The 24,934-nt window shown below is 38.2% G+C and overlaps 1 protein-coding gene across 3 annotated transcripts in view; it reads right to left on the bottom strand.

Annotated features, from left to right (window-relative positions):
- TPD52L1 (TPD52 like 1) overlaps positions 1 to 24,934 on the bottom strand; it is a 48,478-nt gene that overhangs the window by 10,460 nt on the left and 13,084 nt on the right. For all 3 annotated transcript variants that reach the window (XM_029962873.1, XM_029962874.1, XM_029962875.1), the window contains exons 2-4: positions 21,316 to 21,431; positions 15,878 to 16,026; positions 6,054 to 6,155 (exon numbers count right to left, since the gene is read on the bottom strand). In XM_029962873.1, the coding sequence (XP_029818733.1) occupies positions 6,054 to 6,155; positions 15,878 to 16,026; positions 21,316 to 21,363 (299 nt within the window). In that variant the 5' untranslated portion in view covers positions 21,364 to 21,431. The remainder of the gene's footprint in view (positions 1 to 6,053; positions 6,156 to 15,877; positions 16,027 to 21,315; positions 21,432 to 24,934) is intronic.

Genomic DNA, 24,934 nt, shown 5'->3' on the forward strand with positions numbered 1-24,934 from the left:
ATTCCTAAAATGACATTTTCTAAAAGACTTGTGTTGAAAACAATACTTGAAACACTTTGACACTGTGTTCCAGCTCACAAGAAACTTAATTAAGGCAGCAGAACTGGGAAAGGCACACTGATATACAATATTCAAAGGATGTCGTTAATGTTCCAAAGTTGAGACATGATGAGGCAGACATGATGAGCCTCTCTTCATCCGTGTTACTGATGTAGTCTTTAATTACAGACCACTTCAAGGGAACACTTGTCTCATACAGTGAGCCAGATAGATGGTGCACACTTAATGAACGTCTCTTCAATACTTATTTCTCACATCCTTTCTGAATGTGTGGTGTGATGCATTATTTACTGCACAACATTCATTCCTTCCTCCAAAGAAAAGTATTGATTTATTCAGGCTTATTTACAGGGTTTTACATATCATCATGTACATTGGTGCTTCTTCAACAGTCATGGGTTTATCTTTTTAACACAGTTCTGCTTAGACCAGCTTAAGTAATACTGTTGCCATATACAGCCTCCTTTTACTACCTGCTGCCTCTCAGCAGCAGCCACCCTTTTCTCCATGCTAATACAGATACTTACACAGCCATATGATAAGGAAATCTGTTACTGCAAACCACTAAAAACCGGCACAAATGAATGGGTGTCAGTAGAAATGAGAGAAAACAATGCCTCACCCATCAGCAAAAGAAATGCTTATGAAATTATGTTCTGAAGCAAGACAGTATTACTATTTCCTGTATAAGGTTATCAAAGACAGAAAGGTTTAAGAATGGTAGTTTTGAGCATGACAGTATCTGAAGGAATTCAGTTCCAGCAACAGTTTTAAGTGCCCCGAACATCCTTAGATCACAGAAATTGTAAAAGGCTGTGCAAAAACTCCACCATCACCACAAACCACAACAAAGAGCTCCAAAAGGCACAACAATAAAGGCACAGCAAAAATCAATTCCCAAAGCGCTAAAACAAATTATGCCTGAGCCATCACCAATTGATATTGGCCCAACCTGCTTCTAAAAACATTAAATGAGAGAGATTTCATAGCCTTCAGAAATAACCCCTGTTCAGCTGCACATGTGAGCCTCCAGCCTAGCATTTGCCAGGCCCTTCTCTGCAAAGCTGGCTGGTCAGCACTCCCCATCTCTGATTTTGTTTTGTTTTTTTTTTTCTATCTGTCAATAAAGCACCTTATACTTTCCTATGTTGAATAAATGTGGAATTCTAATCCTCGTGTCTAAAGTGCTTGCATACTCTACCACTGCACTCATATGGGAATTCAAAGTGATGCCATTGTGATGCCTTCATCTAACCCAGTAATGAAAATGCTGATAATTAATAGGCTCAGGACAGATGCCTGCAAAATCCTGCATTATGGTGAGTTCCTGAGACCTATTCTTTGGATATAATTTTCAACTCCCTATGCTCTCTTCCTGCTAAAGCAATATCACCTAAGCTGTATTTCTCCAGTGCTGCAAAAACAGTACAGACAGCCTTATCAAAGTCAAGCTCTATGACATCTCCTGCCTCCCATCTATCAGCTATGACAGGTGCTGTCAGTTCAAGATAATTGTTCTTGACAAACCCTTTTATGTTTTTGTCTTCATGCTATCTTCTAGATCCTTAGAAAATAACAGGTTAATGCATTCTCCCAGTATCTGCTTTGTATTTCCCAGAACTTTCCTTGCCCCTTGCCAGAGGGATGAACTTTGCCTTACTCCACCCCTCTGGGGCCTGCCTTCTGTGCTGATTCCTGTCATCTCTGAGGGGCACAGTCATGCCCCCAGGCTCTCCCTCCCTGCAGTCTTTTGTCTCTTTCCACATGTGCCTTCCAACTCCTGGCAGGAATGAGGCATTATATTATCTTCATTCATCTTGAGAGCTGGCTCATCCCAGGCACTGAATTTGAAAGGGGTCTGTGTGATCATGTAATTAAAGAAAATGTATGAGACAGCTGAATGAAGCCTCTATAGGCAGTACAGCTGCTGACATCCTAAATTGCATGCATGCCTTTGTTACCTTAATCTTTAAATACATTTATTTGAGTAGTAGCAATGTATGTGGTAGTGTGCACATAGTAGTGTAAGTAGTTTCCTTTTTTTTTTTTCCCTTTTTTTATTTCTTTTAAAGCAAACCAAAAACCAGAAAGTCTCCCACTTGGTATCACAACTTGTTTCTAAAAAGGTCATCAGCAGGGATGAAACTTAGATCCACACAGATGGCTGCAGAGCAGTCCAACAGTACTGCATGAAAAGATCCAAACTTTAGCAGTATGTAAAGGGGAAAGGGATAAAGACCCTCAACTCTTATCACATCTGTGCTCTACATAGCAAAAGCCATGTTAAAATGTCAGCATAATAACTTTAATATTGAGACATCTGAGCCCATAAGTGACCCTTGTAAGTGACCCGAGACCCCACTCTTCCCCTTTGCCTTCCATGCCAGAAAAATATTAGAGACAATATGAGCTGGGGGTGGAGAAGCAACAAAAAATCTTGATGGCATATAACTAATCACAAGAGCTATTCATAAAGAATCTATTATCTCAGCTACATTGCTAGTGTCTGGTTTGTATCCTAAAGCAAAAGTATCAGTACACTGTCTTTATATGCATTTCTGGTATTTCTAGTAACATGATAATATTTAGGATAGGATGCATTATGACTGCAAATAGACCATACAAGCACTAATATAAAATTCAGAAAATGTAAAATGCTACTGATTATTCATGCACAAAATGAATTAGAGAGTTGTGACACCTGAAAGCCAGGGTGGGGATGAAAGAGAAGCCCAGCAACTGCATGAAAAGCACTTGGTCCCCAAAGGCTGTTCTTTCAGACACAGAATTTTCTCATTTTTCTTTCTTGTAGATTTTATCTTCTTGAATGCTAACACAGCAGAATAGCACATTTGGAGGAATCTATTTGGCCTGTTGCTGTTATATGATGTTTTAGTAATATTTTTAGAGATAATACAAGGTTAAAATTAACATACAGCATCTTCAGAACAGAAATATATGTTTCACGTAGTGCTCTGTACAGTTGACATAGCAGGCAACATAGAAAGCAGAATTTTGTTTCATAAAGAAGGCAGGCTTCAGTATTTAGTCAGGCTGACTACAAACCCCTTCAAAATCACCATCGCCACAGGCAGGGGGTAAGACTGCTGAACATACTGGGAATTATGATGACATCTGGATTTTAGAAATCAGTTTCAAGTGTCTGCTCTGAATGAAAGCAGAACAGGGATTTGCATCTGGGTGCCATTGGTGACTATCAGCCTTAATGCCTAACCAAGAGAATTAAGCTAGAGTCTGATGTTTGTTTAAATCGGCATTATGGGAGGGGGTGGTGATAATCCATATACTAGATCCCTGAAATAAAATTATTTGGATTAGCAAAAAAAGCAAGTAAACAATGACACAGAAAATTCCTGCCTCTTTAAAGTTAACTCCCACAAACACAACTGGGATTGGAAAGGGAGGGGGAATATTTTTAAAACCAGGTTATGTAAGTGATAAGGTTTACAGTGTGACCCCACACAGAACTGCATCTGCCCAAGCTGAGCCAAAATCTTAGGCCAGCTTTGTTGCTGAGGGAAGCATACTAACCATCACTCCAGATTTAGGATGTTCAGCAGGTGCAGAAGGCCCAAGTCATGCCACTCTTTCTATAACTATGGGAATCTGGCTAGACCACTTGCTTCTTCATCAAGTGCCAAGAAAACTCTCCTAACTGAAAACTCAACTGAAAACAATAAGTGTCCACAAAAAAGGCAGTGCTGGTAGTTCATATTTTCTTGAAAAATTCTTAACCAGGTTCAAGAAAAAAAATTCAATCAAAGGAAGCTACAATAAACCAGCTTCTTGATTAATCAAAGTGCCTAGGGACTCAGCCTCTGCCTTGAGCCCTTGGCTAAAGGGCTAATGGGATAAATACCTTCCATCTGCCCTCCGAGTGCTAGTCAGAATGATGATTTCCAAGGGGATGAGCATTGATAACAACAAAGGCATTTGGTAACAGTGATTAATTAGGGGAAATAACAAAGGATAAACATGATCTATTTCAGTGAAGACATTTCTGCTTTGCAGTTAATCTCGCACCCTGTGCGAAGCATAAGTAACAGGAACTAAGAAATCTTGAACTGTTAAAGTCATCCTTCCCTTTGTGATCAAGAGCCAGCACTTAAGGTATTTGCACACCAACTCTTTGGTCACTGCTGTAGGGTCTAAAGTATGGAAAGAGCAACAGCACCTGTTTGCTAAGCTGTAGGCTTGTCTTTTTTACAAGAGAAAGTGCTCGGAATGAACAGAAAATGAAATGGAACACATGCATCACACACATCTCATGCACTTCTCAAAAACATAGAATACAACTATAAATGCATGCAAGGCAGAAAGAATATACAAAGGTAGCAAAAAGGCTTGTGAAAGTGACTCATACAACTGGAGCCTGGAAAGAGGGAACTGAAGTGAAATAAAATAAAACCACAGGAAATAATGACTGACATGAAGGACAGAAGAAGGACTCACTCACTGTTTCTCATAATGGAAGAGCCAGAAGGCATCAAAAGAAAGACATCAGGGAGACTCCAAATAGGGAATGAATGAGTGAACAAACAAACCACACACTTTACCACATAACTGCCTATTCATCTGGGGAGACATGAGATGTTATGAATGTCAAAAGCTCATACAAATTAAAATAAATTCTAAATAAACTAATTAAGAAAAATCTTAAAAACTTTTAAATGAAAGCTCAAATCTATGTTTTAGAAAGTTTTCAGCTCTCAGATTGCTGAATGCTAAAAAAAATGTAAGAGGAAAACACAATTGCATGCCTTTTTTGACAAGAGGCTATTCTTATACCCTTTGATAGACATATACTACCCATGAATGTTTAACTGCATCAAGTCAAAAATTCTTAGTTATGTTGATACCCTGGTTGCAAGTCATGCACTAAATTTCCATTTTGAACTGCAGTGTGGAAAAAGACACTGTAAAGCTGATCATATTGTGATGAAGATTTTCCTTTTTTATTTTCACCTATAAAAACAGCAGCACTTCTGTAAAGGGTTTATTAAACTGCATGTAAAAGGTAGGTATAAAGGGGAGACTCTAAAGATAGCTTAAGATTCAGATTAAAATTTAAAAAGTGGAAAAAGAAGTTTTAGCTGCCAAGAACCATGCTTCAGCCATTTGCAGCACACACAGGTCTTAGGATATGGTTACCTCATAGAATACAAAATGACAAAAAAGTGAATATATACCAATATCTCTAATAAATGAGACTCTAATTCTGCAGCTCAAACAATACATTGGAGAGTTACCCATGTCCATTTATTTCATCACAAAAAAGAAAATCAACTTCTTCAAACACTCAAGAAGTTCTGTAATCTTGCTACCTAATGAAAACTGGAGTGCTGGTTTACAGCGTACAATTTCTGCTCTCATGCTGAGGGACTTTTAAGATCAACATTTTAAAAGCCACATCAACATAAAAAGCTTGACACTGAAGTTGCATTTAAGTGACAGTTTTTGTACTGACCTCAACTCCTGTTACTTCTATCGTATCTATTTTTATACAACTTCAGAACAAAATTTTGCAGTACACTTCGAAAAAAATGACAAAAAATAGCCTAAAATATTTTTTTATCTTTTCACAAGCAGCTTCTAGGCAGGCTTCTTTTCTTCAGATGATATTTTTCTCCAGAGTCCATGTATGAATAAAATTGGGTTAATAAAGATCTAACAGCAATTTTTTGTTCCATTTTAACTTGTATATTTCCTTGAGCTTGCAAAGTTATTTCAAAGGGATTTCCAACTGTACTTTAAAAAACAAACAAACAAACAAACCAGGACTCTAATAAAAATTACATCTTCATTCATCATTATACCTTCTTTTCAGTTAAAAACATGAATGCTGCAAAATACTCAAGACTACAAACTACTTGAACCCGTAAAACACTAACGTAGAAGTAAAAGAAGAGCTGACAAACCATTTATACATTTTGTTCTCAAAATAAGACCAGAGAAGCAGCAGATGCCTATACCTCATATCTCCAAACTTCTTGCTGATAGCTGTTCCTACATTACTGATAGCTGCTGTTGCTTTTTGTCCTGCATGGCTCAGGGTCTCATGTGTTTTCTTGTAACTGAAAACAAAAAACCAGAACAGAAACAGTGGTAAGTATTAAAAAAGAGCAACTAGAATCCCATGCAATTAATTCCCTTTTCCCTTATTTCCACACCTTAAAGTCCCAAACACTGAAGGCTTAAGAAACAAGGTAACTGTAGCACAAAACAAATGGTGAGGAAGCCCACTTCTGCACTGCTTCCCAAGTGCAGTTTAATCCTCATATGAGCAAAACGCTCTCCCAGAGCAATCCTTTGCTGTGTCTTTCCCGCTGGCAAGTAACATCCCCCAGACGGGCCAGCACATGCTGTTTAAAAGCAGAATATGGCGATTTGTTGAATACCTGTTTGATACAACTTTGGTTTACGTAAAATCACATTTACATCAAATAAGCATTCTTACAGCACACACTGACCTCGTGGCAAAATCTGTTATCTGGAGCACAGAAAAGAATCAGGACAAATACAACTCTGCTCTTGCAAGCGTATACATATTAGGTACATTTAACAAATGCACTTCAAAATGATTCTGTGATATTTCACATTGGAAAAAAATTGATCAAATCTGTTTTTATATGCTACAAGTTTCCTTTTTTTTATTTTTTAAAATTTCTTTAAAGGAAGAAGGTTTGGGGAAGGACATAGAAAGAAAGATGAAAAGACTAGACAATGAATGTATATTGTTGGGATTGAATTCTCTTAGAAGTTACTAATTTCAGTTATAGCATACAGATTCAAACAAAGAATCACCTTAATTACTGTTTCAGAATACATGCTCTGACCCACACAGACCCTTCAGTAGTTCTCTCTTAGAGGAATCAATAAGCTTTTCTGCACAGATGCTATTCTGCTGACTAAACCAACTCTCAGCATGTCAGAGCCTTTCTTCTGAGTAAATTATCTGATACTCCCAATGACGCAGACAAGCTCAGAATTAGAAGTACTGACCTAGTAACAAAAGGAGAGCACATTATAATCAGTCTTGTATCCTGTGGTGTGTGTTGGCAGACAAGAACTGAAGAAATGATAGTGAAAAATTCAGAAATACAACTCTACTGGTTCTAATTCTCCTTTGAACAAAAACTATAGAACTGCAAACATGTACCAAAATACACTGGAGATTGATTAAAAAAAATCCCACTGCATAATTCCTGCAACAGAGTATTTTCTTCTTACTTTTATGTATATGAAAGCAATATGAATTTGTGGAGGTAGGAGGGAAAACAAGATTAATGTTTGCAGCATGGTACATCACTTTTTATGTCATGTCCTTTTAGCTCCAGCAGTAGCTGTTGCTGAAAGTCCTCTGTTCAGGACTGTGTTTTACAAACCACAGGTTGGATGGCAGATGTCAAGTAATGCTCTGGTCTTTCAGACAATATACTTTGATTTTATGTTCCTAAGCCACAATATTTCTTACATCCTACTGGCCTAACAAGTTCTAAAACTGCCAAGTGAAAGGGTTCCTTCTATGAATGTACTTGTCTCTGTCTTCACTGACTAACAAGGCAATCTACAGGGAGCAGCTGAAGACTAGGGTACCAATTCCCTAGGAATCTCCAGTTAGATAAGCAGAATCAAACAAAGGTACAACGCTGAATGCCAACAAGGGCTAAAACATGGCAACACTGACAGGAGCACATATTATAATTAGGAAGGAAGGAGCACTGCTTATGCCTGTTTTGTTTATTCTGATAAAATACAGAGAAGATGGGAAAGGTTGTTTTGACCAGATCTCATTTCTTCTTCGCCAGTCTGTCCCTGGACATAGCAAGAATTGTAATGATCTTATTTCAGTGAGGCCTCTTTCTCTAGCGTAACTAGTTTAACAGCTCTGTCATTCTCTTGCTGACAGTAGATATACTCTCATATAAACTAGAATGGGATGAGACCCTAAAAAAGATATTAATGATACTTCAGTCAAACTATAAGCACGTAGCTTTTTGATAAGAGTTGCCTACAAAAAAAATAAAAATCAAATACTCTAATGCCTGTGGCATACAAGTCTTAGACAGTTTGCTGACAGAGAAGTTTCCTAAACCATTCAGCACAAGTGGAATTTTGCCGATGACAAAATGAAGGCAAAGACTTGACTTCCAGGTCTAAAAGATCATTTGTAAAACAACCTATTTATGTATAGGTTGAATGCACATAGTAAAATACTTTGCAGATATCCTTCTGAAATGATTTTTTGAAATGACACCTTGGAGTTAAATTTATTGATAGGCATATTTAACTTTATGATAAAATATCTCCATGTCTTACCTTTCTTCCTCAAGTTCTTCACACTGTGTAAAACCGTTAAGAGAAACAGTTCCAAATGCCACATACAGCAGACAGACTCAAATTTCACTGAGAAACACTAGAGTCCCCTACGTATTTCTGAACATTACGTTGGTCAGAATACACCTCCTGGGAATTGGCTGAAATGACACTGATTTTGGTATTCCAACAATATTGTGTTCTCTGCAAATCCTGTAAACCAAACATACTCCAGTATTTCCACTAGCAAGGAAGACATGGAGACTGCATTTGTGTTCCTAATACTTCTGACATTACATAAGAGCATAAATCCAGCTAAAACTATTACACAACTAGTCTTTTTTCAGCACCAACTTCATCAAAAATGACCTTTGGTATGAACCACTCCTCCCTTCAGCAATGCTGAAGATGAGCTTTAAAAAACAATAAAATAACAAAGGTGAAAATGGAGTACAACATACAACACCTGTCAGCAGAGACAAGAAGCAGCAATTTGCATCTCAGTAGAGCTCGCTGATAGATAGCTTAAAAATCAAGCCCCCTCCATTCCCTCCTCTCCACCATTATGCATATCACTATGCCTTCTTCATAAATAAATTATCTTTCCACAGAGCACATTGCCTCACTGTAGTTAGTTATACTTTGCATTGACATTTTGATATATGATGCACAGTATTCTGGCTCAGATATTTTTATCCTTGTAGTTACGTCATATTTACAGCATCCATTTGATGACTCTCCAAACACTCTGGTAACAATGATCTCTTCAACATATTCTCTTTGACATCTGGGAATATTTGCAGTTATATGTAGCATAAATTATCTGACCCAGCAGTTTTCATTATGTCATGTAAGACACAACAGTTTTGTTTTAATGCACTGAACAACTTACATAATTTTCAGAAATCTTTATGAGCAGAAATAAAGTTGGATATTCTAGGTAAGACCTACAAACACTTACTAATTGGAAAAAGTGCTGTATGTATGGCTTAAGTCCTCCTTACACCACCAAATGCTATGCATGCTAAGTTGTCTACACACTCTCATCCTGTGAGCAGCCACTGCTGGCAATCTGCAGGTGAGTACTGACCACTCAGTGCATCAGAACAGGTGACAGCAACTCAGCAGTCAGTCAACCAGCAGCTGAAATTAGACCAGTGACCCCTAAACCTTATAGGCAGAAATGCTCCAGCACAAACAAACTCAGATAATTTAGGATACAGATATTCAAGAAATAGCACCTTCAATCCAACCCATGGCATGCATTTTTACACAAAAACATCATTAGGGTCTATGCTTTTCTTACACTAATACAAAGGCACCTTAACCTCCCTGAGTTTATCAGCATTATGCCAGGTACCCAGTAGCATTAGTAAAAGTAGAAACAGGCTACTTGATTTATTCAGTTAGAGGAGGAAGGCTTTCTCTGATTTTGCGGCACCTGAACATACTCTATAGCACAGAAGAATTGCTGGCAGTGGTTAACAAGGATCATATTCCATGCTTTCACTTAGCGCTTATCAGTAAATATTTATAGTGTATTTGGTAGACACAAAAGATTAAACAAATATGTCAACTGCTGTCACAATTACAAACTTGTAAATACACTCACCTGTGAACATTTGAACATTTCCTTTATATATGACACCAAACTATGAATTTCATCTATCAACTTCTGATTATAATTTTGTTTTTAAAATAGGGTATTTCTTTAAAAGAAGCAATTGTTTATAAAATGGATTATTACAGGTTATCACAAAATATGCTGATATTGCAGTTATACTCCGATAATATACCCAACACATTTAAAAGAAGTTTTAGACAAAACTCACATCTCCAGTGCTGTAACATACTACTTAGATGAAGTATATTTGCAGCATATTTTGACTGCATTTTAGCCTGACAGTCTCATATACTACATTTAGTTTATACTATCCCGTGACAACCATGTCTCACTAGCTGATTTTTACAGCCAGGGAAAGCAAATGTAAGGAGAGACTGTGTCATAAAACACAACATGTGAAGGAAATAATGATTCATAAGGAGTGTAGCCAGGCGGCAGCCATATAGAGAGGTCAGAGAACTAGACATTTAAATGACCATCATCTGCAGGATAAGACAGGACAGTCACACTCATCTCAATTCAGTACAGAACTGCCCTTCATGTGGCAGAGTTAAATCTAACCTTCCTTCATAGGTGCAATACATGGACTGCTAACAGAAGTAGGCTATACATATAATATTTATATTTTGCATGGCAAGCTGCACATTTGACCCACTACAGTAAATTATAAAAAATTAAAATTCAGCTTCTGTAAAATTAGTAGATCTGCACATTTGTCATTGTGCCTCTCCATGAATGCTTCCTGGTAAAATTAATTCACTTGAGAAACGCTTGTCTGTGATAAAGCTTACATAAGATGTCACAGAATGCAAACAATTAACAACAAAACCATACAGTAGAGCAGAGCCTGGTAGCACAAGCCATGCCCTATAGAGCTTGTTTCTTTTCAGTTTTCAAACCATTAGTCAGCTTAAGAATGGCTTTTCTGGAATCAATGTAAAGCATCTGGATATCTGAGAAACTCTCAGCTAGAAAACTATTTTTCTGTTGATTTTCTAGGAGAAGTGGGGCTCAGCATTAACTAAACTGTGCTAATGCTCAAATGAGATAAATGCATATATGAATGACAGATAATGTGTACATAAAACATTCTCTATTCATATTGCTATTTTACCCAGAAATGAACTCTAAACTGCTGTGAGCTGTTTTGCTTGTTTTTTTGGTTGGTTTCTTTTTTTTTTTTTAGTACTCTCTTGAAATTCATTCCAACTTCAAAACCAAATGTACTTTTTTTGACATCCTTCCCACTGACAGGTATGTTAAGAATTAACTGAAACTGTGATGGCACTTGGATGGGTACATATGCCTAAATCAAAGGAGGTATGCCCCAGGTAGTCCCTCTCCCACAGACGGAAGGGCAGAGCTGCAGAAACTGAACCTCTGCAGGCTGCAGCCAGAAATCTGTGTGCAGCACACAAGAGATGACTGTTCAGCTGGTTGGAGAGAGTCACAGGTCAGAAAAGGCGCCAGACAAAGGTGACAAACATTCTGGGCTGTTCTGCACTGTAATCTTCAAACACTCGGGAAAAAAATGGGGATACAGTTGTGTGAAATGCATTATTTGTGCAATGCAGCATAGAGTGGGGGAAAAAGTAGCAGTTGTGGTACAGTTACTCTCCAGGTTATTGGCTTAAGCACAGATGATATTAAGACATTCAAGGCCAAAACTTCACAGCTCTTCACACCTTAAACTATGCCAATAACACTGTCTATGGGCTCTGTATTGTACATTAGATTAACAAAATTATGCAGACTAAACCTATGTCAGCCTTCCTTTTCCTTTCTTCCCCTTTCTTTCTCCTTTTCCTCCCTCTCCCTTTCTTTTCTTTTCCCTTCCTTTTCCTCCTCCTTTCATTCCTCCCTTTAATTTCCTTTTCCTTCTTTCTCTTTCCTTTTCCTTCATTTCAGTTTTTTCTTTTTCCCTCCATTTCTCACTTCCCTTTCCTTCATCCCCTTTCCATTGACACTTTCCTGGATATTATTAATCATTGTCATTTCAAAGGTTCCACTTTACATTCAGGCCTCCCTTCCCATCCTTACTGTTACATATACACATATACAGATAACTATAATACACGTATATATTTTCTGTTCCACAATTATAATTACAATGGGCTTTTCCCTGAGAAACAAACATTTGGAATAGACCACCTGACCTTGCTACAGAGCTTCCAATTAGCTGAAGGTCCTGGTGCAAACAAATGGACATACATCTGCTGGAAAAGGAACAATGAGAACAGACTAAGTTAACTTCTCCAAGTCCTTTCTCCAGCCTTGTGACTCCACCCTTCCAAATTCAAGGACAGAGATACATGTGGAAAAGCAGCAAAACAATTATCTTTGAAGATGGCACGAACATTGCCTGATCGGACCCAAAGCTCCCTTTATAGCAAGGGCTCGCACACAGGTAACGTACTTGCTAAAGTCAACACGCAATTTCTTCACTTACACAACTGATACGTTTACTTGAAAATTTAGTAAAGAAAACATCAAAAGGTGATTACACATTGCAGAGAACGGAAACACCTACATTTCTTTTACTACCACTCATAAGAAGTATGTGTGTGGGAACATAGTATACTTAATTCCTAGAAGTCACAGTAGGACTGTGGTTGTCCACAAGTTATATCTGGCTTCCTAAGAGAATTCTGAACCTATGGAACACATTACTATATATTTAAAGTTATATAATAAAGACTGCATGTACTGTAGATTGTAAGCCTAAAACACATGCAGCGTAACTAATACTTTCTATTTTCTTATCACCTGGCAGAAATTTGAACTATAAAATATTAAGTTCCAACTGTTTGTGGAAACCCATGCAATTGTCCTCCAGTTACCTATGAGCAGAACTAACTTTGCTCACATAGTTCAACCAGTAGTCAATGAATAGATCTTTATTCTGCCTCTGAGGGAAAAGGCCAAGTCCATGTTGAATGCTCTTGTCCCAAATCTCAATTAAGTACTACAGGTCACAGCAGAGCAACATTGAAACTTTCCTAAAAAAACTCCAAAGAGATTAACCATTTAAAATAGAGGAGGCTTATGTCTTTTAACAGCTGATAACATTTCAAGAAAGAATGACCAAGGAGCTTCTGGGAACTATTAGGTTGGAGTGAGGTTATTTGTGGGTAATTTTACAGATACAACTGCTCTTTAGAAACTCAATAGTACTGAAGTATCTCCCAGGGAGACAGGACTATAATATCTTATGTCTTTTTCCAAAGAAGTACAGAAGACCACCAAATTAAAAGCTGAGGGACAGAGCTGAGCATGGCTACACCATATATACTTAGCAAAGGCCAAGGTATCTTGTGGACCCCTTTCCTTAGTCCCTCTTCTTACCCTGCTTCTAGCATCTAAATAAAAATTAATTACCTATTTTTAAAATATAAAAAACCTGCATTGCTAAAAGCTATCTGAATATCCACCCACCTCTATTCACTGAAAACCCAATCATTAAAAATGTGTGTGTGGGAAGTCATTCCAGTTGAATGCCTTACCACCATGAAAGCAAATTAAACTTAAGGCAATCATTTGCTCTCTAGATACTGATCTCCTCTATAGTAGAACCCCCTGCCTCCCCCAAACACATAGATTATACTAAAAATCAATGCAGTGAAGAATAATATAGGAAATCAACAAGGAATTTGAAAAATGCATAACAATTCTGGTCATAAAAAATGAATGGTTTCCAGGTGCCTTTTATAAAATGTTGGAAAATGCAAATAACATTACAGCTTTTCCTTATAGAAAAATAAAGCTGATTTAAAAAAAAAAAAAAAAGCTGTTCTGGTACAGAAAAAGCTGCACATTATTGTTGCAAATGTAACGCCTTACCAGAGGTAGTTAGAATTGCTTTTGCATACCCTAAGCCATAAATTAATAGAAAAGAAACAGACTGTACTAAACTGTATGTCAAGCCTAACACAATCTCCAATCTATGGAGAACATCAGCCCACTGATGTCTATCCTTCCTCAGTGTGAAAACTACTACCTTTGGGTTTTTTTCTCTCTTTTTAATTGTAGCAATCCTTTAACGATAATTTCTGACATCTACATGTCAAGAATGCTCAGCCTAACTCCTAAGCTACCTGTGGCCATCCATTTAAAATGTAAATGCTTTACAACAGTCAGAATCTCAAGTTAAAATTTAGTCATTACAGGTGGCATCCATCCTGTGAGTTAGGTCCTGAGTCCTAACTAGGGATCAAAAACACTTTACAGAACTGTTGCTGAGAGAAGTCCACCCCTCTGCCTCTAAGTCCACTCTAACCCTAAGAATCCATCCCTAAATGGAGAGCTTAAAGTGGGTTTAATTTACAGAGAAACACAGCAGCTAAATGAAAACAAAATTTGCAGGCATGTAAATATTTTGAACTTTTATTTTTTAAAACAGCCTTTCTTCCTTCCTAAATCAGAGAATCTTGGTGAGTAATACTATTCCATTGCTATTTTGGTACAGCAACAATGAATCACCTCTGTTACTTAACACATTCATTCTTATGAATGTTGGATTACCATGATTTGTACTGGCATCAGTGTACTGGCATGAGTGTCAGCCAGAATTATATAGCAGTGGGACCATGAACATAAGAATTTTCAGGGGCACAGATGGGCTCCTGCTGCTCAGTTCCACATAACTATTTCTGGACACTTATCACCTAATGGCTTGCTGTTTCTGAAAATCATCTCAAATAAAAAGTAGCAGCTACCATACTGACAAAGTCTCCTAAGTCTATCCTTGTGGAAAATGTCAATGTCATGAAGGAAAAATGAAAAGCTATCTTGAAAAGCTATCTTGGAATTTGCTACCCAATTTCAAGTAAAAAATGAAAGTTTTTGTTTCAAAATGTTGCTAGTGTCTCCCAGTAACTCTAGCTCAGGTGTTTTTGTTCCCCTCCTCTCTTCTAACGTTTAGTGTTTCTAAACTACCCTCTCCTAACACAGGTCACACATGCTCACCAAGCCAGCATTGATGCTCCTGCTAATGACATGTCATGAGAAACAGGACTTAGATGAGAAACTTGTCCAAAAGTTAGAGATAGGAGACATACAAACTACATTTTCTATTAAGGAGTTTATGCCTCTTTTGACTTCCCATGAAAATACAAAGAAAAATTATTTTAATGCAAAACCATACATTTTAATATATTTTTTTCAAGTCTCTGCTAGTGCCTTGAATGCACCAAGAGACACTGCAAATGCTTCCCACCACTCCCCTGAGGCTGGCTGCAGGCTACCTCTGACACTGCACAACTGTGCAACCTTGGGTGAGACTGTGATCAAAGTGCCATGAAAGAAAGAGTTGGGGGAAGTTTTGTTAAGCACATCTTCCCTTCACTTTGGAGCTACCTTCCCTTCACTTTGGAGCTACACTAAAGCTTAGATTGCATTTAAGCCCAAGTCATATTACTGGTATGCATCTATCTGGCTGGGTACCTCATCAATCTTGAACTCATAGATTTGACTCCCTGGCTTGACCTTGGACCTGGCTCATCAATACAGATGGTAGATCTGAACTCTTGGCTTGACCCTCTTTACTGTCACTGGACCTGCTCTGCTCTCTTTGTTCAGATACTGTGGGATTGCTCCTTCATGGGTGATGCCACTGCCCTGCCTGCCTTGCTGTCAACTCTCAGATCAGCTCAGTTGTGGAGCAGCTCACTCTTGCTTCTCCTTAAGTGTCAAATTCAGTTGTCAAATGAAAAGGAAAAAAAATATCAAATGACTTTTCAGACAGCACTTGATGAAAGGTGGGTGGTTCTTTCTACCAATCTTGCTATTAATTCAGCCCAAAAAGTTTGAGAGGAACATGGTATGTTCATATGTGTAAGTATCAAGATCAGTACTCACGCGGAAGTTGTCTGCACATCATGCCAGCTTTTGCTAAAGTTCTGCTTCAGTTCATTCATCAGACTTATGCCAAGCTTTTGTTTAATTTCAACCAGGTGCTTCTCTTTGGCTGCTAGCACTTGCCGCAAAGTTGAAATTTCATCCTCTAGCTGAGAGAAAAAAATGGGGAGGACAAAGGTGTTAGCCTGTTCCCACAGAATGATAAACACACATGATGTTAGGAGGTTAAATGAATCTCACTAAACTTGTGTTTTTTGTAGGTAACTACAGAGACAGAGTCAAGTGCTTGTGGAGATCACAAAGGCATGCCCAGAACAGAGCTGACACTACATTAAATTAATGTCTCAAACTGTGTCATTCATCTATGTGCACCATCATACACATGCATCTGATAAGACAGAGAACTGTCCAGTAAGGAAGTGACTTGACCAAGATCTGCCTTAGGGCATTTGGAGTCTCAAACATCAGCTTCTCATTCACTGGTAAAATGGGAATGGGCAGGACCAGACAATTCAGGCAAAAATCTGTCTTTGAATGCATAGGCTTTTAACTTCATATTTGCAGATTTTTAGTCTTCCAGTCCTGAAATGCAAACTCACAGGAGCAGGTTAAAAAACCCAGAAAAATCGCCTGATAACATGACTTGAGAGTATCATAAAATGTTATAATCCTTGTCACGTAAATTTTACTTATGTATTTTAGGCCCTACATATTTCAAAATAGCAACATAAAAGTTTATAGATGGACTGTTAACATGAGTGAGCAGGTCCTACCCAAAGCATAGAAGCACTCAGAAGACACAGCAGATTAACCTTTTCAGAGGTCTTAGTCATTAACCAAACTGTGCGTTTTCAAGTTGTAAAGATGCCATCCAGCCCAAATAGGGGGATATAATTCTTCCTGCAGTGGACATTTTTTTGAAACATTTAAACAAAGCCAGTGTTTCAACAAGGCAAGGACCAGAACACAGGGCCAGAAGAGGGACAGCAGAAACATCCTGCCACTGGCTCAGGATCCTGCCCCTTGGGTAACACTCCTGCAAGCAAGCACAGGTTTGCATTCCTCATCTGGAAGCTTCCCAATCCAATCTATACAAGCAGCACTCAGAGGCACTGAAGCTAACAAGGGCAAGTGACACCAGAGCAGCTGCCTTTCACTTCAGGTTTAGAAATTCCCTTACCAAATGTGTTCCTTCTTCCATATGTTAATAGGATAACATATGGCAGTGTATCTGATTACCATATGCTAAGTTCCCTGGAACCACAGTCTCCCTGTGATATAACTCCATAGGCTGCAGGGAATGATGCAAGCACCAGCTGAAACAGTGCTGACCTCCAGGGCTATATTTAGGACACCAATACCAGCATTATTTTTATTTTACACACTCTGCTTCCCTGTAAAACCGGCTGTAAACTCATTGTTCTTGGAAAAGCCTCATCCTTGAATCCCTCAGCTGTCAGTTTCTCTTTTGTCACTACCTGCTACCTGAATTATTCAAGCAGCTCAGGAATTAAGCAGCAAGACTACGAACACAAAGCAAAACCATGATCTGAGTGAAGCAGATATCAGTATTCACCAATGCCTGTGATGCCAACACTTCACCTGTAAAATACACAACAATCCAAATTGCTTTATTCTTGCCCATGTCCTTTATGCTCCATTATATTCCTAACCTGCAAATGAAACACTGTCAAGAGGCAGCTGTCAAGAGCCTCTCTTCTGACAGGATAACTGGTTAAATGGTTACAGAAAGAAATCACAAATGTCAGCATTCCTCAGGCAGCAGTTCAGAGCTCCCTTTAGTTGTTTCCCCCAGCAAATCCCTTAGTGCACATCTGCCTGAGTAACATTGCTGAAGCATTTAACTTAAACCAATACCAGTATGCTTACTTGTACTTAAACATTAATGCTTTCCATGTGGGCTAGCACTAGCCTGATCATTAGGTACCTGGATACATAAACATTTGAGGGCTTCTATAAAATTACTTTCCATCTGTTCCACTGAATAGACATCTAAAGCTGTAAAGCCCTAAGTAAGCATTAGCCATGTGCTCAATGGTATAAGTATGAATAACATTTTTGACTAAAGAAAAATAATTTAATATTTTTTTTAATACAGTGATCAATTTTGAATTGACAAAATCCTCCTCAAGTTCCATCATTTTGAAATAATGACAGATACAAAACCGCCCTCAAGTGCTCAGATATCGGTGACTGAAGACTTTGAAGTAGGTAGAAAAGTTTAGGGACTTACAATAGGATACTGAAAAACATTTAAGTACGCTACATACCTAGCTCCCATGATAGTCAGGCGTCACCTGCTTAGGCATTTTTTAAAAGTCCTTTCATATAAATGCAGAGTCTGTTATGAAACTAGGGCTTAAGTCAACAGAAATACAAGCTTCCAAGGCAGTAAGCAATTAAAATATTAAGGGGCCCCAACAGAAAACAGAAGCCAGCATGGTTAAATGTAAGTTAGATTAAGTATCTTTTTTCACTACTACTACTACATCACCTAAATATGTCGTGGCCCTGTCTGACTGTTCGCACAGCCCTCCTCGGTGGACTGAATCAGGTAAAAGCCATCACAGAAGATCTTTTAACCAGATCCACTGCAGAGTGATGCACAAGTACCTGTACAGGTACAGCATAGGGGACAGAAACAAGTTGAGATGGAGAAGAGAGAAAGGCAGTGATGAAATAAAGCAGCACATGTACAAATCATATAGCTCAAATTTTACACCTCTGGGTTTAGAATCTGTTAATACATAAGTTTTCCCTTGGGTGAAAAACACCCAGACACATCAGGGACACTCATAAATAAATTTAGGCATAAGTTTGCAGAAAAAACGTATTAGCATCTTTCCTCAAACTGGGAGCAAACATGCAGTAACACACACTGCTGAACTTAGAACCTGTGCATCAGCTAGATCAAAGCAGATAGCTCCTTTTCTGAAGGTATGGGAGGGGGAAGACAGAAAAGAGTAAATGACTACTTTGACAAGTGTAATGGAAGGACAACTGACAGCAGTGAGCAAGTCTCAGCTCACAATCTCAGCCCCCATCGTGACTCAAGAGTCATTGTACCATGCTTCTCACAGCAAGGGAGGAAGGGAGAAAAGAAACCTGTTCTGCTAAAAATCTTCTGGCCTTATGTAAAGTTTTTGGGCTACAATTTTCTGCTATTATTCTGAAAAGTCAAACTGACCTCTGTAAATTCAAATGACTGCTCAAATTTTCTGTAAGAGTTACTCATTTTAGATCCAAGGCTTGTTTAGAGTCAGAGCCCTGCTGTGTTAGTCAGACTACAAATACAAGAACAGAATGAGTCCATGCTCTGAGAAACTTCCAGCACAAAGAAACTACTAGCAGGGGAACAGGAATAGAGGATACAAAAAACCTGTCAAAAAAAACCAGCGGTGCTTGTTCCTCTCTTAATGTTGGAGAGGGAAGGAGGAAGAGGAAGAAGACAAAGAATACATACAGCAGATACAGCAGATGGAATATACTTTTTCTGTTTAACTACATGCACAACAGCTGCTCTCAACAGCTCCCCAGTATATCAACTACTGATAGAATTAAGGATGATTTTTACATTTTACAACAATAAGAAGAAAGGTGTTTGTTCCTATAGGTTCAAACTGGTATTACATAACACATAAAGACATGGAAAAAACCAAAACTATCACTGGTGGAGCAGAAAGGGCTTGAAAGTAAACACTAACAGCTTTTCAAAAGGAAACATTAGCCGATTCCCATAGAGGTTTTTCTGAAGGAGGCAAGGTCATACATATATTTTTACAGTCTTTTCTAAGAGTCATAAGCCTTATTTAAGTTTAGACTTTGTTCACTCTAAATTCAAGTTTCCCAAACCTTCCTTATCATAATTTTTTAGTTTTATTTTCTTTTTAGGCATAAGTTGTATGCCAGTAAACTGCTGCGAGCAATTAAAAAAATAATTCCAAGGTCAGTCAAGACCATAACATTTAAAAGGCATTCTCTTAGTACATGAATTAAAGCATTTCTAGCATTAGCCACTGAGAACTCACTGCTTCCATGGGAATCAGTAGGCAGAAAGGACACCCAAAAACTCTTCAGATTAATTGTGTTGAGAGGCATATCATTCTCAGAAGTACTGAAGAAGTACTGAATTTTTTCCCTCCTTGTTTTTCATCTGCCTATTAAGTCCCTTTCACCAGAAAAGAGAAGAGAATCACGGAAGAACTGAAGTTGGAAGGGACCACTGAAGGATATCTGGTTCAAGCCCCCTGAACGAGCAGGACTACCTAGAGCATGTTTCTGAGGACTGCACCCAGACAGCTTTTGAGTATCTCCAAGGATGGAGACTATACAACATTTCAGGGCAATCTGTATCACTGCTCAATCACACTCATGTTAAAAATGTGTTTCCTGATGTTCAAGGGGAACCTCCTGTGTTTCAGTGTGTGCCCACTGCCTCTGATCCTGATGAAAAGCCAGTAATGAATAGGTCAACTTCTAACTTAGGTGATGAACTGAACATGTAAAGTTTCAGCTTCCTTCTGATTATTTACAGATGTGACCGGATCAGCAAAGAAGTTAAAAATAACTAGTGACTCAGAAACTATAAGGCTTGATAAAATATTAAAGTGAAAAAACAGCCTTTTGTTTCACTAGAAAATCCTATCAGCACTAAAGGTGAATGACTGGAAAATTGTTAAGAATGTGACTTCTTAGAGTACTTAGTATTACAACTTATATTAATTTAATATTCCAATTAAGACAAAAACAACTCTTCCCCTTCATACAGTTGTAATTTCTATTATTTGACTCGTATTTAAAATAAGTAAACTCACACTTTTTCCCATTCTCTCATTTTCTATTTTTGAATTTCACTTCTGTTTCTGTGGTATTCAGCAGCAGTAATTAAAACTGAACACATCCTCCCCTTGTAGACCAAATCTAGACAATTTCTTTAATCTTCATAATAAAAAACCCACATGGTTCCCACCTTTTTCCTTCTATCTCCTTGCTATTATTTTTAAGCCTCTTCATAGTGTCCTGAGTTCCAGACTCCTGAAAGAAAATATAACCCTCTCCAAACACATCAGTGCCAAAGAAAACCTAACAAAGAATCTTTTCCATCAGGTGGCACAACCACTGTAACGACAATACCACAGATCTAATAAAAACACCTTCCATTCTTTATCAAGGAAGATTTCTAAATAAAGACAAGTCTTTACTAATATGGTAAGGTATATTTAACTTTCTCTGTACAACTATCAAGTAGAACATATTTAACCCTAAAAAAATCTAAAAGGAAATTAATTCCTTCACAGTATTGTAGCCTAGAATAATTTTACCAAAAGGGCATACATTTATGATTTTATCCTTTAATTAATATCTTCCAGTTTAAAAAATTAGAAACAGTAGCACTCACACAAATTCAAATTCATTACCTTGGCTAGCTCAATCTTTAACTCTTCTTTTTCTTCTTCAGAAATCATATTGGTGAAATCAACGTCAGCGACCACATCTTCATCTGCTTCATGCAACGACTGGGTTTCCAACAGGCCTTAAAGAGTTAAAAGGTCAAGACAACCATTATTAATCATTTCAGTTATTGATTATACCAGTTATGGTACTGGCCTCCCCTAAAATCTAAGAACATTATAATATTCACCCACTAGGAAAAAAAAAACCAAAACCAAAACCCAACCTTTTCCTGCTACAGATCATCTGGATTCTGTTTCTCTTTGCTTCTGAAAAGGTATTGGAACTATCAGATGACAATGTCTGCACAAAAGCAATTTAATATGTATAAGCACCTCTCATTCCAAGAAAGCAAACACCTTGGACCCCACTAATCCATGATAAGGCATTTCCTTGCTTCTAACAATATGGAAGAGAAAAAGAAAGCTTTTTCATCAAAATAAGAAAGCTAGTTAATGTGGATCATAGATGTAAATAGCAGCAATAGTGCACTGAACAATAAAGTATATCACTGAGCAAAGTTTGCTTTAAAAGCACCTCTGATTGCAGCAATTTGAAACCTTTACAGCTGTACACAGTTTGCAGAAGCAAATGTCATACCTACTGTTTGAATTTTGTAAATGTTAGTGAGAAGCATACCTTGATTGCTCAATCTAAACTTGTGAAGGGTGGATAAATATACTCAACCTCCAGTCACTTTCTTCTTTTGCATGTCCAAGACCACTAAGCATAATAAGCAAGATAAGTGCATACAAAGATGTTTCCAAGACCTGGGCCTGCCTAGTATAATATGTACAGATGAAACAAAATATATCCTATCTCCCAGTCATTCAGTAAAGAGAAGATCGCTGGGGTTCCAATCACTAGGAGCCACTAAGAGCCTCTCATTCTTTATGGTCTGCAAAGAAAACAACATGAACCATGAGATAGCAGAAGACATTCTTGTTCCTTTGGAACTTGTTTTAGAGTTCTAGATCTTTTTCTGTTGTGGAAGAAAAATCTCCTTCAGGTTACATCTGGGACAGCACTTTTCCCTTTATTTCAGTTCTTTAGTGGGGTAATCAGCCATCTCTGCTGACTCCTAACACCTGTATACTGCTTACTGTGGAAGAGAATAATTTCTTTCCCAGGTCCACGGGGGCCTGTACACTCTATTACACAGAAATCAGAATACAACTTAGTTAAGTTTTCGCATTAGGGAACAGAGGTTACAAGCAGTAAGTCTGTTGAAATAGAGTACTTTACATTTTCATGCAAAAAACTAAGCTCCCTCCAGCTTTCTGTCATTTCCCAGTGTACCTGGATTTCCTCCTGTTTAACAGAACAGAAGTGATTTGATTCATACCATCAACCTCGCTGCAGAGCACAATGGGGTGAACTCAGCCTTGTTAATTACAACCCTCCCTGAGTGGGAAGAAAAAGAGCAGCAAAACAGGTGCTGAACCCCTGCCTGGCACCATATGCAGAAAAAGATCACCACCCTTAAGCACAAAACCTTTTTAAAAACATGAAAGCATATAGAAGTAGTTGATATCTTAGCTATTACCCAAAAAGCTGCTTGCCAGGAAAATCTAGATTGCTGAAGTCCCAACAAAAGAAAAGCACATTTATTCAGTATGAATACTCCCAAATCACCTTTATTAACACTCCTCCATCTCCAAACACAATTGTTGTTTGGTATTTGAGGATTAATAGTGTTGCTATGGAAATCAAGCTAAACTTAGTCCCCATAATCTTGAAAGCAGTCTCTTTTTCCATGGATGGAGGAGCATCAGTACAGGGCAGCTCTGGAAAAAATCTCAGGGGCAACAGGGTTAAGGTTGAAAACCCTTAAAGGAAGCCTTGGGGTAGATGTGAGATGAGGTGACCTTGGAGCAACGGATCCTTGAGCTAAAAAGAAGGCAGACCTATGCTCAAGGGACAGCATTAGTTTGTGAATAACATTTAACTAGATCCAACTGTCAAGTTTAAACTTCAAGACTGGACTGCAATTACAATCCATTCCAAAATAGCACATGCACGTCAATCTTCTGTATGATCCTCTGCAGTGCAATGCCAGTCCCAATTCTTACCTTTTGCTTCTTGTTTAAGTCTTCCAAAATCTAATCTGATCCTTTAGTCTCTACTTTCTTGCTCAAGCCACTACCAGAGCCTTCCCTAATGGTCATTGCCCCTGTGCAAAGGTTTCACTTCAGTCACCTCACAGTTCCAGTCTGAACATCTCTCCACCGTACTATGGGTCACAAACTTCTTTAAGTTAGTCTCAGTTCAGAAACTTCCTCACATGAACCCTATCACAAGCAACCAATTCTCTCAGTTCTTCCCAGCTGTTCTCAGTCTCTGATATTGTTGCACCACTTACAACTGACCACTTCTGTCCTGGGCCAGGACTAGCAGTGTAAGTAGGGTGCTTCAGTTCTAGTGCTAGGTCATATGAACTCTTCAGTCTCTTTTCCCCACTTGAGCAACTGACAGTCATTTCTGAAAACGTATCTTCACCATTGCCTTGGGCTACCCTCACAGTCCACTTCTCTAATTTACCTGTCTTAGTCTTCATCTTAGGAAAGAGGGGAAATAAAAAACATTAGGAAGACAGCAGGCTTCCTGAGGCAGAGGAGACTCCAACTCTTTCCATCTACTGAGAATGTAAACATAAAACCTGTCCCTGTGGTTTCCATCCTAAAGAATTTAGTATCCACAATTGCTACCAACTGCACAGCAAAGTATGCAGGCAAGGTTCCTGAGATCTTATTCTTCTGAGTCTATTTTTTTTTTTAATTTATGTGCCTGTCTCTAGTTCCCCTTTAATAACCACTGAGTTCTGTATTAGATTTCAAAGAGTTGGAGGTCTTTTAAAACAAGTTTAATGAAAACAGTCAGCTGGCAAAGAAGATTTAAAGTAATGTCACAGACAGAGTGGATGCTAAATAAGCTCATCTTTATATGAGGTATCAGAGAAGCCAAACAGGGAAAAAGGATAGTTCACAAAATCCGTTTTACAATAACAGGAAACAATTTACTTCTGGGTACCACAGCATTCATTCCATGAAAGCCCACCTTCTGTGAGGTTCATATAGCACCTTGCCCAGGAGGAGTTCAGCACAGCCTCAGGAAGAGCTATAGCATTAACTTGATTCAAGGAGTCAGCCAACCACATGACACAAAACCACAGGAAATTAAGCTATCAACATTTTGCTACTCATAGAAAACTTGTTAGTTTTTCAGTCTCTAAGGATAACAGAAACTTGCAGCAAAATTCACAACAATATATATAAGAATTGGTAATGATTGTGGTAGCCAAACAGCTCCTATTGCTAAGTACTGCTAATACCCCAAGTATTGCTAAGTACTGCTGACCTCTCACCTTCTACTCTGTGTCCTCTCAACCTTCCCTGTAGTGTTCCTTCAACCAGGCAGTCTGGAAAATACGCCTTACAGATATTGGTTATAAATGCAGCAAGCACAGAAACATAACAGAATAAAAGAGCTTAGTGCGATTGCTGATATATCTTGAATTAACCACATGAGCAGTTCTTTAAGAATCAAGTAACAAGTTAGGATCCTATTGAGTGTGTTTAATCTATC

This window comes from Manacus vitellinus, unplaced genomic scaffold, assembly GCF_001715985.3.
Source record: "Manacus vitellinus isolate BGI_N305 unplaced genomic scaffold, ASM171598v3 scaffold_4_pilon, whole genome shotgun sequence".
NCBI classification, from domain to species: domain Eukaryota; kingdom Metazoa; phylum Chordata; class Aves; order Passeriformes; family Pipridae; genus Manacus; species Manacus vitellinus.